The 15882-nt window shown below is 37.7% G+C and overlaps 2 protein-coding genes across 3 annotated transcripts in view; both read left to right on the forward strand.

The window, feature by feature from the left end:
* The window catches only part of st6gal1 (ST6 beta-galactosamide alpha-2,6-sialyltranferase 1), a 65493-nt gene that overhangs the window by 39437 nt on the left and 10174 nt on the right, over positions 1-15882 (forward strand). The window contains exon 9 of one of the 2 annotated variants that reach the window (XM_088320526.1): positions 1243-1513. In XM_088320526.1, coding sequence (XP_088176652.1) covers positions 1243-1496 — 254 coding nt within the window. In that variant the 3' untranslated portion in view covers positions 1497-1513. Of the gene's footprint in view, positions 1-1242; positions 7580-15882 lie in introns of those variants that run through there. The other variant, XM_088320525.1, reaches the window with a different exon arrangement.
* On the forward strand, positions 10612-11585 carry LOC148349709 (odorant receptor 131-2-like). Its single transcript, XM_088321152.1, has one exon. It carries the CDS (start codon positions 10627-10629, stop codon positions 11467-11469), a length of 843 nt encoding a protein of 280 aa, XP_088177278.1. The 5' UTR covers positions 10612-10626; the 3' UTR covers positions 11470-11585.

Genomic DNA, 15882 nt, shown 5'->3' on the forward strand with positions numbered 1-15882 from the left:
CCTCAATTCCAAATTGCTGCTAGTCGTGGCCGACAGAGTGCATTTTTCTCGTGCCTGGCAACTCTTTTTAGCTTTTCTGTCTACCAAAAGGTGAGCTATTTTCATGCAGCCGTGATCCATTATCCCCAATCGCATATTGCTGTAAGCAAGGGGCTGGCAGAGTGTGTTTTTCTTGAGCTTGCTGGCTCTTTTTGTGCTTTTCTCTCCATTAAAAATCGTTTATTATGTTTTGGCATGATAGATTACTTGAAAAACATATTTGAGAATGGAGAAAAATAAATGTGACATTTATTCTCTTTTTTTCTTTTAGTATCATTTAGGAGCGCCATTTTTTCTTTGAAAGTGGTTCTTACACAAAATCGTCATACTCATATACTCATTCAGTGCCATAACGTTTAAATATTTGTTCAGAAGCATTCTCCCTGATTGCCAAAACCTAAAAGTACACTCTTTTTGTTTTATTTTTAAAAAACATTTGAAGATTTTGGCACAGCTCATCAGTAAGTAGCAATTCTCAGGGACTTATTTCAGTATAGGAAATCACCGTTAGATGACAGGAGTGGCTTTGATCAGAGCTTTATCCACACATTGAGGAAGACCGCACTTCATTGTTTTGCTTCCTGTATTCAGCGATTGAGCGTGTGTAGGCATCTCGTATGGTAAGTAGGCGCAGGGAAATAGTGTGGTAAGAAAAGCGAAGGCATAGGTACAAACAGTCAACGCTTCAAAGGTTTGTCTTTTTTCTAAAAAAGATGTCCCTTCTAGATCATCGGGGCAAAAAAGGGATTAGTGTGCGTCCCTAGGAACACGATGACCAAGGTGACTTAGATCATGTGATCAAGTCAATAGAAACATTGGTCGCAAAAAAGTTATTGCGAGGTATCACAAATTTAAAAAAAGCACCAAAATGAAATTTTTGCTTGAAATGCATTCTTTCTCAGACTTCATGGAAACAAGTATTTTCAAGAAACCTAGCAATGTACAACTGTTGTTTGCTAAACAATGGTAAAAGCTAGAAACATACTTTTTTCTCATGAAAGATGAGGGTTCAAACTTTCTTTTGAAGTTAACTATGCCTATCAAACTACAAAGCTTCATTTTCTGTAGGCCTTCAAAAATGAGTAAAAATGGCAAAGATTGGCATCAGCACTTCCTATTTAAGAGAAACGTCTGGCTCTGAATGAGTTAACCCGATGCGCTCTGTCGTCCGGAATTCACTGTACTTTTCTTTTCTTCTTTCAGGCACAGTGCTAATGATGTCAATATGCGAGGTGGTTCACGTGTACGAGTTCCTGCCATCGCGCCGCAAGACAGAGCTTTGCCACTACTACCAGCGTTATTTTGACGCTGCCTGCACACTGGGTGCTTACCATCCACTTCTCTACGAAAAGAACCTGGTCAAGCGCATGAACCAGGGTTCCGACAAAGACATCTACACACACGGGCGCGTCACACTGCCTGGATTCAGCAGCCTCGTGTGCAACGCAACAGCTTAAACCACTCTGCATGACGAGTGAGTTAGAGCGCACCGTTGTCTTTTAGATTTGCCTGCTGAAAAATTACATTAACGTAAGATATATCTTAATATTGTTGCGTCGTTCCGGGAGATTTCATTCCTGGAAATAGGCGTGGGCTTGTTACCAGTTTCAAGGGTTACCTTTTTTTTTTTTTTTTTTTTTAATAACTAATAATTTTGCTTTGTGGAGAGAGGAGGTATTCTCAACAATTTGGCAAACTTAAAACAATGTAAATACAGTGAATGATGGAATATAAAACAGGGCGGCATTTAATTTGCTAACCAGCTCATTACCATAGATTTGTGTTCGCCCTAAAGGACGAAAAAGGATACCGTAATCTTTAAACCGCAACTTTTGTCACACAATTTAAAAGCTGTTGCTTATGCAAAGATGTGATTTGAATATGGTAAATGGACTTCATTTCTCTGGCGCTTTTAACCAGTCACTGAAGAGCTCCCAAAGCGCTTTACAATGTACTTCACACTTAACCATTCACTCACACGGTCACACACCGATAGGAGAACCAGTCGTGCAAGGCACCTTACAGCTTATTGGGGGCATTAGGGGTTCAGTGTCTTGCCCAAAGACACTTCAAAATTTAACTTGGAGGAACCAGGAATAAAACCTGCAACCTCTTTGTTCCAAGTTGAGCGCTCTACCTCCTGAGCTACTCCCGTCAGGTGGTGTTGAGCAAGACGCAAGTCGCAACCACCAATAAGTAACGTTAGAGAAATAGGTTATCGTACGATAAATTGTGGGTTTGGGGTGCATCCCTTAACCACTAAGGTAATAGGGGCACCATTTCCTGTGGTGTGTCTTGGGCAGGTACTGCCTGGTAGCGGCCATCCCTCTCTAGGCCAACATGAATGAATTTACTATAAACCTGTGGTTTTCGAATAGTGGGCATGAAGCCCCGTCAAAGGGGGCGTGGGCTTGTTTGTCGGGAATCAAGTGCAATTGCACCTCCACTACACTAGGGGAGCACAGTGTTTTGTTTACATTTTGCCTCCACATAGGATATAGCACAGAGTTAAAGCATTGAGGATGAGGTGTTGACACAAAGTAGCGTGGACTCTAAAGTGACACCATGAAAACATATTTACACTGACAAGGAGACAGGCAGTGAGAGATGGGGTGAAGAGACAAACAAACTAACGGGTGTTAGTCTTGGGGAGGCGCGAGAGGATTTCTTCTTCCAAGGGGGCGTGACTGAAAATAATTGACAAGCACTTATGGAAAATGCAAAAAGAAAAAGTTTATGACGCAGCTTTCAAGTTAAAAGCAATCGAGTTGGTCGATTAAGAAGGAAACAGAACTGCTGCATGTAAACTTTGCATTGATTAATTGATAGAGAGACGTTTGAAATGGCTTATGGTCAGGTGCGATTTATGTACATAAAACATGTTTTTTTTTCCTTTAAAATGTATTGTGTGCGGCTTATAGTCCAGAAATTACCGTAAGTTTCTTTTTTAGTTGTATTATATTAAGATTTTACTCTAGATAGGTCATAATTGTTTTTTACATTTTGCTACCAAGGCAGCTACCTAGCTAACTAACGTACAATAACTTTTTGTTTTGGTTTCTTCATAGAGCCATGAAGGGAAGATCAGTCACTCCATGTTTGAAACTGTGACTATGTTTTATTTTTACTGAGGCTTAACAGAGTAGCTGTGATAAAAAATATTTTTCATTTAAAAGAAAACAAAATAATACTTTTTTTCACAAAGTAATCATCAATAATTACAGTGACATGCAGTTAGGTTTGTGTCTGGTGATTCACAAACAGATTTCAAAATAATCTTTTAACATCTTTTTCATCATATGTTCATATATATATATATATATATATATATATATATATATAGATATATAGATATATATATATATACTGTAGTTTAGAAAACAAGTTATAAATGAAGGACCAGTATATGTGATGCTCTTTTTGAATAAAAGAATCGATAGATAGGTAATCCTCCATTAGGAAAAAAAAGTTCTTGCAACGAGAAAAATATACTTGATGGCTTGACTTGCTGTTAGCTTGCCATTACTATGAGTAATGATATTGTTTAGTGCTGAGATGTGTGCCAAATCAGAATCCTTGGTCCCACTATCGCCCTCTGCCATGAGGCAAGTGAATTGCGTGCCAGCACAGTTGTAAATTACATATTAATTTTATTAATATAATCTATAATGTCAAAATTGTGAAGTTAAATGAGAAATAACTTTAACACTGAATAGATACAACCACTAAACATATATAAACAAACATATTTTCATGATGACATGTGAGGCATAACCTCATGTATGGAGTGAGGTTTCTGTCAAAAAGGGGTACGCAAAAAAGACCAAAACATAAAAAATGTCCCTGTATATTTTTTACGTATATTCTTACGGTAGACTGCACGTCACTAAAAAACATTAATTGCAATACTTTTGAAAAAACTATGTGTAACACAGAAAGTCAGTGATAACCAATTCACTTTTTCAAAGCTGTAGTGCTGCAATATTTGGATACAAACACATAATATGGCAATTACTGTGAATTTATGGCAATGAGATGACACTTGTTGAAAATAGAAACATTGCAGGCGAAGAGAGCTAACTAGTTTTCACGGACGTCTCTTCAAAATAGTTGTTCATATTTATACCTGTATGTTCCGTCAAGTCTGCATCTATTTCTAGTTAATTCCCTCAGATTTTTTTTCCAATTGTAACTGTTTCTCAAACTAGAATTTTTGCTTCCTCTTGGATGTCATTGCCAACACAGCAGACTTTAAGTCGCAATTATTATGCATTATCCGCAGTGTTAAATGTGTAAGAGCTGTATTAAACATCCAGTTGTAGCATTTTTAATGATAGTGCATTTGTGAGGTAGGAGAAAGGGATGAAGGTAAGAGATTTGATGAATACAAAATACAAAACCTTTGTATTATTGGGCATTCATTTTATGTTTCGAGTGAGCAAAGCTGTTAAAAAGGAAACTCTAGGTGAACATCTTCACAATTCAAGCTTTTCCCTAAGCAATAACATTTAAAAAATAAATCAATTTCATTAAAATACCAAGGCAATCTCCAAAGAAATCAGAAAATATACAATACATTTTAATTTATTTCCCAATATGGCAAAAAGCAGAACAACAATACCTTTATATCATACATTAAAGCAGTTTTTCTCAACTTGTGAATCATGACGCATAAGAGGGCCTTGTCAGTAACAATGCTAAGAGAAGAAAAAAAACTAGATGCATGCTCCAGATGAGGAAAACACTATTTACCACAACAAATTAGAACAGAAGGCTCTTCTTAGTAAATCTGTTTTAGAGATAAAATGAGAGCTAGTGTAATGCATGCAGGAGACAAAGAAAGACTGCGAGTAGATTGTTTTGTCAAAGTTTCAACTACAGGTTACAGCCACGATGTTACACCAACAGACCCAGGCATCCTTTTATTTAAAGCACATTAAACAATATATGTTTAATGTTGAGACACTTTATGATGAAAACCCACAAATTGTGAACATCCCCCCCAAAAAAGCCAGCCTAGCACGTGGAGCATATTTACTGGGTAAGATGTAAGCGTGGGCAGATCTCTGCAAGCATAGCGCACTCCTGGGAATATATCCTATCCTTCTCATTTGCAGTATTTTGTACATTTTTGCAAAAGAACTCTGCTCGCACCTTGTTTTGAAACTGTTTTTTTATGGCAAAAATGATGGTCAAAATGAGCCTGAATGATGTTGATTAACTGCGGGAAAGAGAACATTTTAAGAGGTATAGTTGTAAAATAAAGTTAAAAAATCTAAAGATTTTGCTTCCGTGACTCTAAGTCTTAAATATTCCTGACCCATGGACTACAGCAGGGGTTGGGAATGTTTTTGACCCGAAGGACCATAAAAGCAAATTTTATATATATATATATATATATATATATATAATGGTTTCAAAACAAGGTGCAAATTATTTTGTAAAAGTGTCATAAATACTGCAAACAAGAAGGATACTGACATATTTGGAGAGAAGCAAGTGCTTGCGATCTGTGTGCATCGCTCTGCCCATCTCTACCTCTAACCTAATCCAATTGCTCTGGGTGCTTTGTAGGCGTTTATGGGTATGTATATATAAATATATATATAAATATATATATATATATCCATTATCTGCAACGCTTATCCTCAATAGGGTTGCAGGGGTGCTGGAGCCCATCCCAGCTGTCTTCGGGCAGTGGGCAAGGGACACCCTGAACTGGTTTCCAGACAGTCTCAGGGCACACAGAGACAGACAACTCACTCTCTCATTTACACCCAGGGACAATTTTGGATAGCTCAACTAGCTAACATGCATGTTTTTGGAATGTGGGAGGAAACCAGAGTGCCTGGGGAGAACATTCAAACTCTGCACAGGAAAGCTGGTAGCTGGATTTGAACCCATGACCCCAGCACTGTGCCGTGGACCCGCTAACCAATCAGCGGCCGTGCAGTCTCATATATATATATATATATATATATATATATATATATATATATATATATATATATATATAATTATGTCATATCACCCCGCGACCCTAGTGAGGATAAGTGTTGCAGAAAACTGATGGCTGGATGGGAATCATATCATAAAGATGTTATATGAGGAATACCTGGAATATGACGATATTATTACTTTTTTTTATTTTTAAAGATGTTTAAGAATAACAACTCATGGGGTCATTTTTGATCCCACTTCTGCATTCAAGGGTTAAAATGTGAGTTTTCAGCACTTTGCTTTTTGCTTTTGTCAAGAGATGATCTTGGAAGTTGATTTTTGAGTCACTGAACAAGCCAACCACTTTATTGTTGTTTTTGTTGTTGTCAGGGATCACCACAACATGTCACAGAAGACACATAAACACCACAATGCACATGTGGCAACATCCCTTGTTTGGTTGTTTTAAAAAAAAGGCAAAGGTGGGTTTTTTTTCCCCTCTTTGTGCGGATGTGTGCTTTCAAATCGCCCCTGGTACAAATAGTAAATACTGGGCTTTTATTACTATGGTTGAGGCTTGAGATAAAAAAATACACTGTTCTTTGTAAAGTAAAACGGGAAACTCCGAAAATAAAAAAGAACCGTTTCACTAGTGGAAGTATAACTGAACCCAACCACTTCCACCATGAATCATCGCGTCAATTTTGTGAAAAATTAAGTATGTGCCACTTCACAAAAACAAACGTGTATTTAATCACCTCAATGTATTCAATGCAGCTCTGCTGGTATTCCCATCTGCATCGAACAATCACACGAGTGCTTCGTGTAAGAATTCTATGCTGATCTGTTTGCAAATGTTAATCCGTGCATTTATCATCACTCAGTCTAGCACCGTTTACCTTTTGGCTTCTAGCCGAGGTTTTTACACAACCTCCCAATCAAATGCGTATCACGATACGTATCGCGATAAGCCATTACCCATGCATGCCGTCTGTTGGCAGGCAGGTATGATTTGTTCTACACAGATGTAGAATGTGAGTATTCTATGAGTTGACAATGAGATATTCCGTAAGCAGTTTTGGTGGGGTTTAAAAAAGATTTTTGTAGGCAACATTTCATCTCCATGCAGCCACTTTTTGCACCTTCCATTCTTATTTTCCGCTGCACTTTTAATGAAGCCTCTTAGTTTTTAAATTTGTATTTTTATTCTTCCCGCCTCAGAGTTTTTGCCTTCGTAGCTTTCACTGTTGCGGATTTGAGACGTGGATAACCTGTGAGAGCTTTTCTTTAGTTCATAAATGATTTAAGTTTATTTAAAAATTTCTCTTAAATGCAGATGTAGAATCTTTAATTCAGATGACTCCTGGAAATTCCTTAACTCTGGTTTACATTATGTCATGGTGTTTGGTTTTGTTTTTTAGAATATGTGCCACGCTCATATAAACCTTTTTTCAAAAGAGCTGTGTCTCGGGGTTGTCTTTTTGTTTGTTTGAATGTTATTGAGTGGTATAAAACAAATGCATGTATGTGTTGGGTTCTATTTTGTTCTGTCCTTCACTGTTGGAAATAATGAATAAACATCCCTGCCTCAATAATAAAAGCAGTCTGTGTTTAAGGATGTTTGTTAGTTCTGTGTCTGTCGCCTTACCGCAACCCAAATCTGAATAGAATTTAAAATTGGGAGTAAAACTTGTGCACATATGAAAAACAATTTGATCTAACAGATGTTAAAACACCACTTTTGATATGTTTTGTTCAACAAGTTTTCATTTTTGTTCTTCCCTGACTTGCATCACAAACATAACACCCACAGGACTTAATCAAGTCAATATTCAGCCAAAACATTTGAATAATTGATGGGCTTGAATCAGCCTTAAGGGGAAAAGTCAGAAGAGGTTGAAAACAAGGTGGTTGGTCACATGTTCCCCAGAGTAAACACGTAAAACAACATTTAAACTCCTAATTAAGGGATCAACAAACATAAATGTTATTGACACAAAGTCCCGCCTAAAGTTTTTATCCCCAAATGGCCAATGTGTGTATAGTAGAAGCAAAAGGGATATATTGTATTTTAAATTCTATTGTGATAAACATTACAAATGTTGAATACCGGGTTTTTTTCCCCAAAGACAGATACCAGTACCAGTAGACCCCAAATGTCAAAGTCATGGTCCGTGGGCAATACTTGGCTCCCGACTAGGTTTTCTTCTGCCCCTGAGATTATCTTGTTTTATTGATGTATTTTACACCAGGAACCGTGTATTCAGAAAACTGCTATTATTTATTTTTTGACGTTATTTTAACCCACTTTTGCTCCAAATTTAAAATATATGCTATTCATGGTGCCTGAAAAATACCTGCCTTTTTGTGTAATGTAAATTTAAAGGGGATTTTGTGACTGTTAAAAATCAAAGAGTATTGCCGGAATCATAAGAGAATATTGCTTTATGTGTCTGATGATATTTGAATATATTAGCTTTCCAGTATAGTCGATTAGGTTCACTAGACTGTATGCGTCATTTTAACATTTTTAAACATTGGATCAGTTTAGACCTCAGTTAAACAGATTAATTTTGTATACAGCCCTTCCATCCGTTTGATTTTGACACGCCTGTTGTAGACTATGAACAATGACCAGAATATAAAACTTACAAAATATAATCCATCCTCAAAGCCTGTCTCAAAAGAATGTGACAAGACTATATGACAAAATAATAACAAATGCATTCCACCATTATCCACCTTTTGTATTTTTATCAAAGGGTTGCCATTTTCTGTAAACCAAGTGAAATCCTACGAACTTTCAATAAAGTCTGTTGTATTAAAACATTTATTTTCTTCCCAACAGTGGCGGGCCGTATATTTCACACAGGGCTTCAGTAAGTGTTACGTTGGAATCAATCCAACCCACAATAACAATTGTATGGCTATAAAACATTTACTGCAGCCACAATTGCAACACATAGAAGAAATCATCAATAATAACTTTATAAAGTTGCACTTCTATATACCAATAGAGTCACATTTTTACTCTAAAAAAATGTTTTTTAATAGTGCACAAAATCCAAACTTCTTTCTTTCCTCAAGAGGGTTTCAATTACTCTGTTGTACAGATTCTCTGTGCGTTTCAGTTCCATCAAGAAGTTATTTTATATTGCCTTCGGAGCTAATGCTGAAAGTCGATCCTGTGTTGTCCTATTCGATTTAGGGCTTGAATGGATGCAATCACACTATTTCTCTCACTTCCAACTGGTTGCTCTATTGTAAATGTGATATGCTTTCCCTGGAAAGTTCTTTCCACATTACTTTTTTGTTATTTAATATATTTCCTTATTCAGGAAATCCATCCAGATTGGCAATTAATGCAAATAACTTGGTCCAAGAAACGTTAAATCCTCTGTTCTCAGTTATATTTATTTTAATACCTTTGGGGACAGTGGAGAGAGAGTGAGTAAAACGGAGGAGCATTACACCGGGGTTAAGCTAGCTCGTGGACTTGTACCAGCTCCTAGTTGAAATGTAATATCTATTGCACACAATTTTACAGAAATAGAAAACATTAAAAGTATTTGTGTCATGTTTATCCTCCTACAGAAACCATATCAAAATAAAAAATTTAATTACATTTTTTGAATGTGATTTTTTTTTTTGACTCTGCAGTGCTTAAGAGCCGCATGCAGCTCCTGAGCCACGTGTTGCGGACCCCGGGATAAACAAACAACTTTTTTGTCACTTGTTTAATGCCTCAGGGCCTGCATAGCTGATTGTGAAGGCCTCCGGGTAGATTACTGACCATGGCAACAAGTAATGGCCGAAATGTGATTGGTTAAATGCCTTATTTGTCACAAACCAAGTCAGGAAACAGGATTGAGAACCCAATCGCGTAACGTTACTCACAGTTTATTGGGGAGAGGAGGAATGAGCGCACACTCGATCCGGGATCGATGGTTGTGGAAGTAGCTTGAAATCAGAACTAGAGTGGTCAAAATCAAACAGATCGGGCCGAAATAAAACAGGATCAAACACAGGCAAAAACGGAGATTCACAGGACTTGGCATATCACACAGAGTCTAGCAGGAGTTTCTCAGACACTCTGACACCAGGCGACTCACCAGACCACGTTTAAATAGTCCGACAGCAATCTGTCAACGCGTTTCAGCTGGTGTCAATGCGCGGGGCCAATTGGGCGCCGTGGCAACCATGACATCAATATGAAAACACACATCTGGAAGCTGTGCAACAGGAGAGAAAGCAATGGAAGGAAGGTGACAGACAATTTGGAATTATTTAAAAAGTATTCATGGACAACATATAATTAACATCACATGATTAAGATATTTGTAAAGCCCTTGACAGTGCGCCACTGCTTTCCAATGTTCTTTGACAATGTTTTGGGTTCAAGTTCAACTAATGGGGTGGGTTTGGAGGTGTTTGTTGCATAGTGATCAGACATGTCAACATGGTGCGTGCAAACGTATAAAGCGAGTAGTGAGCAATATCACTCAACATTTCCCACTTGGCACATCCTTTGCTTCTTCCTCACTTATGCCGGGAAACGTGACCTTCAAGATGAGCTTCTCTGAGAAAACGGCGACCGGTGCCTTGACCGCATGCTTCAGCCTGTTATTCCTTTTCGTCAACGTGGTCATGATTCACACTCTGAGAAGTCGACGCATTTTTCGCGAGACCTCGCGATACATCCTGCTGTATAACCTGCTGATTGGGGAGACGCTGTTGCTGGTCATCAGCCAATTGTTATTTTTGCTGACTGCCTGGGGCATCACCCTGATGTACCCCGTGTGCGGCGTGCTCTCCATGCTTGCCAATCTTGCAACTAAAGTTTCCCCTCTTGTGCTCGCGTTGATGTCACTGGAGAGATACGTGGCTGTGTGTCACCCACTAAGGCACGCTTCAATCGTTACCTTGAGGAGCACGATGAGGGTCGTGATCGCCATGTGGTTATGTTGTTTTATAAATGTTTTCATTCAGGGGCTTTTAATGATGAAGTTTCCTTTTGAGCAGCTAGAAAGTCTGCAAATGAAACAGTTTTGCAAGTATGACAGCATGTTACTTGTGCCTCTTGTCGAGTACTACTACAAAGTTTGTACATATTTTCTTTTTATCTTTGCAAGTGTCAGCATTATGTTTAGTTACATCTGCGTGTTGGTCGCAGCCAGGTCGGCCGTCAACGACAAAGTGTCTGCCCGTAAAGCTCGCACCACGTTGCTGCTGCACCTATTGCAGCTTGTCCTTAGCCTCTTGTCAGTCCTCTACGCCACCATCATGTCACTCGCCGCCTCTTTATTGAGCCGTTTGGTGTGGATACGACTACTAGTGTATTTGTTTGTGTGGGTTTTTCTGTTCCCCAGATGTCTGAGTGCTCTCGTTTATGGTCTGAGGGATAAGAGACTCCGAGTTGTGCTTGTGTATCATCTCTGCTGTCACCTTAAACTCTCTGTAACTAATGTCAAAACGTCTCCAGAATTGTAACATCATGTTTACTTTTTCAATGTTTTTTACTTGAGACACATTTTCTTCAATGTAAAGTAATGCCGTCAGATGCTCCATTATGTTTCTGGTTCCATCATTAATGTGCAAACTGTGAAAAAAAAGGAGGGTTCATGTACAAAATAATTCTATGGATCCACGCGACTAAGATCTGTCAACATGGAGACACTGACTTAGTGAAGAAATGTCTAAGGCTGATGGGATATACATGCAGGGAATTGTCAGGCGGAGTTCAGAATTCAGGTTTTTTGACCATTACGGGTTATTCATGACAAGACCCTGTTAAACGTGATGTTTGGGATCAACTCGACTGGAAGTAGCAATGTTATTAAACAAATAGACATTTCCACATATAACTTCTGACGTTGAAAAAAAAGTAATGTAGCACATATGCTGTTAGGCAGAAGGAAGAAAAGCTACCGGATTAGTTTTAAGTTCTGTGAGTTTTCTGAAAAAACTAATAGAGGAAACACGAGAGTAAAAATTAATCCAAACAAAAGCTGGTAATTTAATGATAAAGACAATATACAACATTTAATCTAAATTATAGTAAAATAACACTATTATTTGGTTTAAGGTGTTGGATGAGAAATCATAAGTTTGGTTATTATAGGTTAATTAACCTTTTTTTAATTTCTATTTCAGTTTGATGACTGGTTGGCAACCATAATTTGCAGACATGGGGACTTGAGACTTAGTGACTTGGACTCGAGTCGACTCGAGTCGCTGTTTTTATGACTTGTGACTTGACTTGGACTTGGCAATCTAAGACTCGGGACTTGACTTGTGACTTGACTTGCCCAAGAAAAAAATACTTGGGACTTACTTGGGACTTGAAGGTGAAGACTTGAGACTTACTTGAGACTTGCACATGTGTGACTTGGTCCCATGTCTGATAATTTGGTTGATAACCTATTATTAGTGACAAAATTTACATTCCCATGCACTAATGAGGTTTTAGATTCAAATTTGTTTTGTGTCAAAATTTAAAGTCACACAATAATACAGAACAAGTTTCGATGAAGATTAAATTTCAAATGAATGACAAGAAGGTTCATCAAAGAGGGACAAGAAAGTTTATCAAAAAAATCAAACAAAACATAATTACGATGTTTTCCATCTCAGGGAATCCCAAATCCATGGGTATCGCGGATTTCTCTTAAAAATTTTCTGTCGTCTACATGCAAATTCTGCCCACAGTGAGCTATCTGCACTCGCTAGGATGCCTATGATGTCTGTGACGTATTGTCTTACAGAACCTTGTTGAAACTGAAAATAAAACAATAATTTTTCTCTAAATGAATAATTTGATAACTTAGTTATATTATTATCATTATTAAACATCGTTTAATATTTACAGGAGTCTTAAAAGCACATTTAGAAATTTGCTCCAGATACATTTGATTTATCATGTGCCGAAAATAGCCTTTTGAAGACAAAGACAGAATTATTTGAAAGCAAAGTCAAATGTACAGTACACCAGGGAAATCAAGGTATTTTTCATAGTGAATTGTTATTTTTATCATTTAAGGTAGTTCTTCAAGATGTATATATATACTGTATTTGATCGTTTTGTTTTTTTCAAAGCAAACGTTTTTTAATGTTTTGATCAAAAACATATATTTAATGTTTATCAGTATTTTTATAGATAGTTTGAGAAAATTTTTTGGTTTTCATATTAATCAAATGTTGTTATACTTCTTGCATAATTTCACCCTTCAGGCTGAACCAGTCCCTAAAAGTTATGAATAGCAGTGGTTGACTATTTTAATTTCCAAGGGATTTCAACATAGTTCTAAAACTGTGTCTTCGATGCGTCAGTTTGCGCCTTCACTATCCAATTGGTCTCATTCTGATTAATGTTAAGTTTGTGGATTGTGATTTTTTTTTTGATCCAGCAATTATAATTGTCAGAGTGCAGCCATTTTCTCTCTTTCTGTTGACTGAAAAAGACATCACAGTTGTTAAGGCCTCAAGGGACAACTAATCACGGCTCATGTTTTAACTGGTTTGGTTCACTAAATGGGACCATTTTTATTCCATGAACACTATTGTATTTAGGAGGCCATGTTTGTATGCTTGCAACAAAATTTAAAGAACGTTTGGGGTTTGGTCACCAGGCTCACTGACGGGGTGCTGGAGCCCAACCCATCTGACTTCAGGCAATGGGCCTGGAACACCCTGGACTGCTTTCCAACCAATTGTTGGGTACACCAAGACACAGAATTATTCACTTAGACAATCATCTCTAAGGACAATTTTGACTCACCAGTTGACTTGGCATGTATGTTTTTCTATGTGGGAGGAAACTGGAGTTTCCCGATAAGACCCGCTTAAGCATAGAGATATCATGCAAACTCCACACAAGGAGCCTAGCATTACAATTTTAACCCAGGGCCTTTGAACTGTGGCTGACACGCTCTGCAGTCATCCACTGTGCAACCTGTTGATATCATTAACAAGAAAAAAGAACTATCTCTTGAAGGAGGACAGACTTCTTTAAGGTTCAAATCAACAGCTGGGTTGTGAGAGAAGACGGGTAAAAAAAAAAGCACTGGAGTGGGCAGTTTTAGGTCTTTGTTACAATAAAACACACATGTCCTTTCAAAATGGCTGACAATAATTTATGTACCCAAGGGCCGGAATAAAGAAGTTTGTGGAAAATTCCCGAGACAACATCTTCACAGTAGTCATTTGTCCAGACTGAATCGTGCAGTTGGTTTGATAAGACTCAATGCCTCCCCCCAACAGTCACTCAAAACACCTTTTAGAACAATATAGAGACTGTATAATGACTAGATAAAAGGAGATACTGTGGCGACTAGAGAATAAAACAAGAAGTAAATAAGTACATCCGAATATATGGACAGTCATATGGTGCGTTAATTACTACTAAATGATTATCTTGATTAAAATATTTATATGATGATTTAAAAGAATGAAAATGGCATTACTGTAAAACTCGCACAATTATGACTAAATGCAATGACACATTTTAATATTCTAACACACTTAAATTGTTGTTTGTTTGTTTTTTATAAATGCTTAAGTCTCGTAATCCGTAATTATATTACATGGCTAGAGCCACATCTTTTAAAGGCTTCCATGTTTTGCTGCCATCTTCCTGCTACAAGTGCAGGAATGACAATTTCGCAAGTGTAGGTGGATCAACCGCTACTTATCTCCCACAGTAAGATAGCGGCTTGTAATCGGCCTACGATTTAACATCAGCCACTTATCAACTTCTGCTTTTCATTCAACAAATTTTACTCACCTGTTTGTACTAACTTCTCCCATTAGTCACTAAACATCAACTACTGGTGATTGCTTTTGTTACATGCCAATCTTTTGACCTGAATCAAAAACAGTAGATGTTATTCGGCACTCTATTTTTACGTGCAAAATATTCTCCGTCTCCATAATATCTAAAATAAAAGTGCTTGTTTAAAACCACAAGTGGCAAACTTTTAACAAAACGGAAATCTAATGCTATCATTGAAGCGGTTCATTCACGCACAAAAAATTAGTCTTGCTTTAAAATAAAGCAGTCAGAGGCTAAAATTCTAGTTTTGAGTCAAGATTTTTGATGTTATTTAGGTTTGAAAAAAATGGTTAAACAAAACTGTAGTCTAACGCATTAAATAGTGGTATTGGTGTGTATGTTGTTAGCAGCTCCGGGTAAATCCAGCTCACGCTGTATTTTGGTTTTGCTTGCCGGGATTCTCAGGGTCTGTCGCTTACTGAGATGCTGTGGGTTCCCGTTGAGCAAGTATTTTTTACAATTTTATTGGGCAATTTATTTTCAGGCTAAGTAAACTCCCAACAGGATAGCCATAAAAGCGCAAAAAAAGAAACAAGGGACAAGAACACAGCAGTGAAATCAAAGATCATATTTGTGCAAATGCTGATTAGTTCTATCTGTCTCTACACTTGCGAGACATGGACTCTCACAGTAAGACTTAAAGAAAAAATCATTGCCCATGTGACTTACAAAATAGTGCACAATACTATCTGAGGGCTTAGTGGACCCAACGAAGAATTGTCAACTGTGCGCTGATGAAAACTGCAGTGGTATGGTCACGTCACAAGATCATCAGAACTGGACAAGATCATTCTCCAGGGCACAGTCCAAGAGGGCAGGAGAAGAGGAAGACAGAAAACGAAAAGGGCCGATGAAAGAATGGACTGGTGCCAATTTTGCCACGACGTTAACTAAGTCCAAGAGCCGTCAACAGTTAAAAAAGCTGTCAGGAGTTGCATCTTCAGCGGTACCTCGACCACCCAGGAGGTCAGGGGATCCACTAACCCTTACCGTGAAGCTGATTTTTTTACCTATTCAAATTATTTTAGTATTAAGAAATATGTCAGTTTTGTATACATACGTTAATCCACCTA

This window comes from Urocampus carinirostris, chromosome 17, assembly GCF_059441175.1.
Source record: "Urocampus carinirostris isolate Australia breed hairy pipefish chromosome 17, RoL_Ucar_1.0, whole genome shotgun sequence".
NCBI classification, from domain to species: domain Eukaryota; kingdom Metazoa; phylum Chordata; class Actinopteri; order Syngnathiformes; family Syngnathidae; genus Urocampus; species Urocampus carinirostris.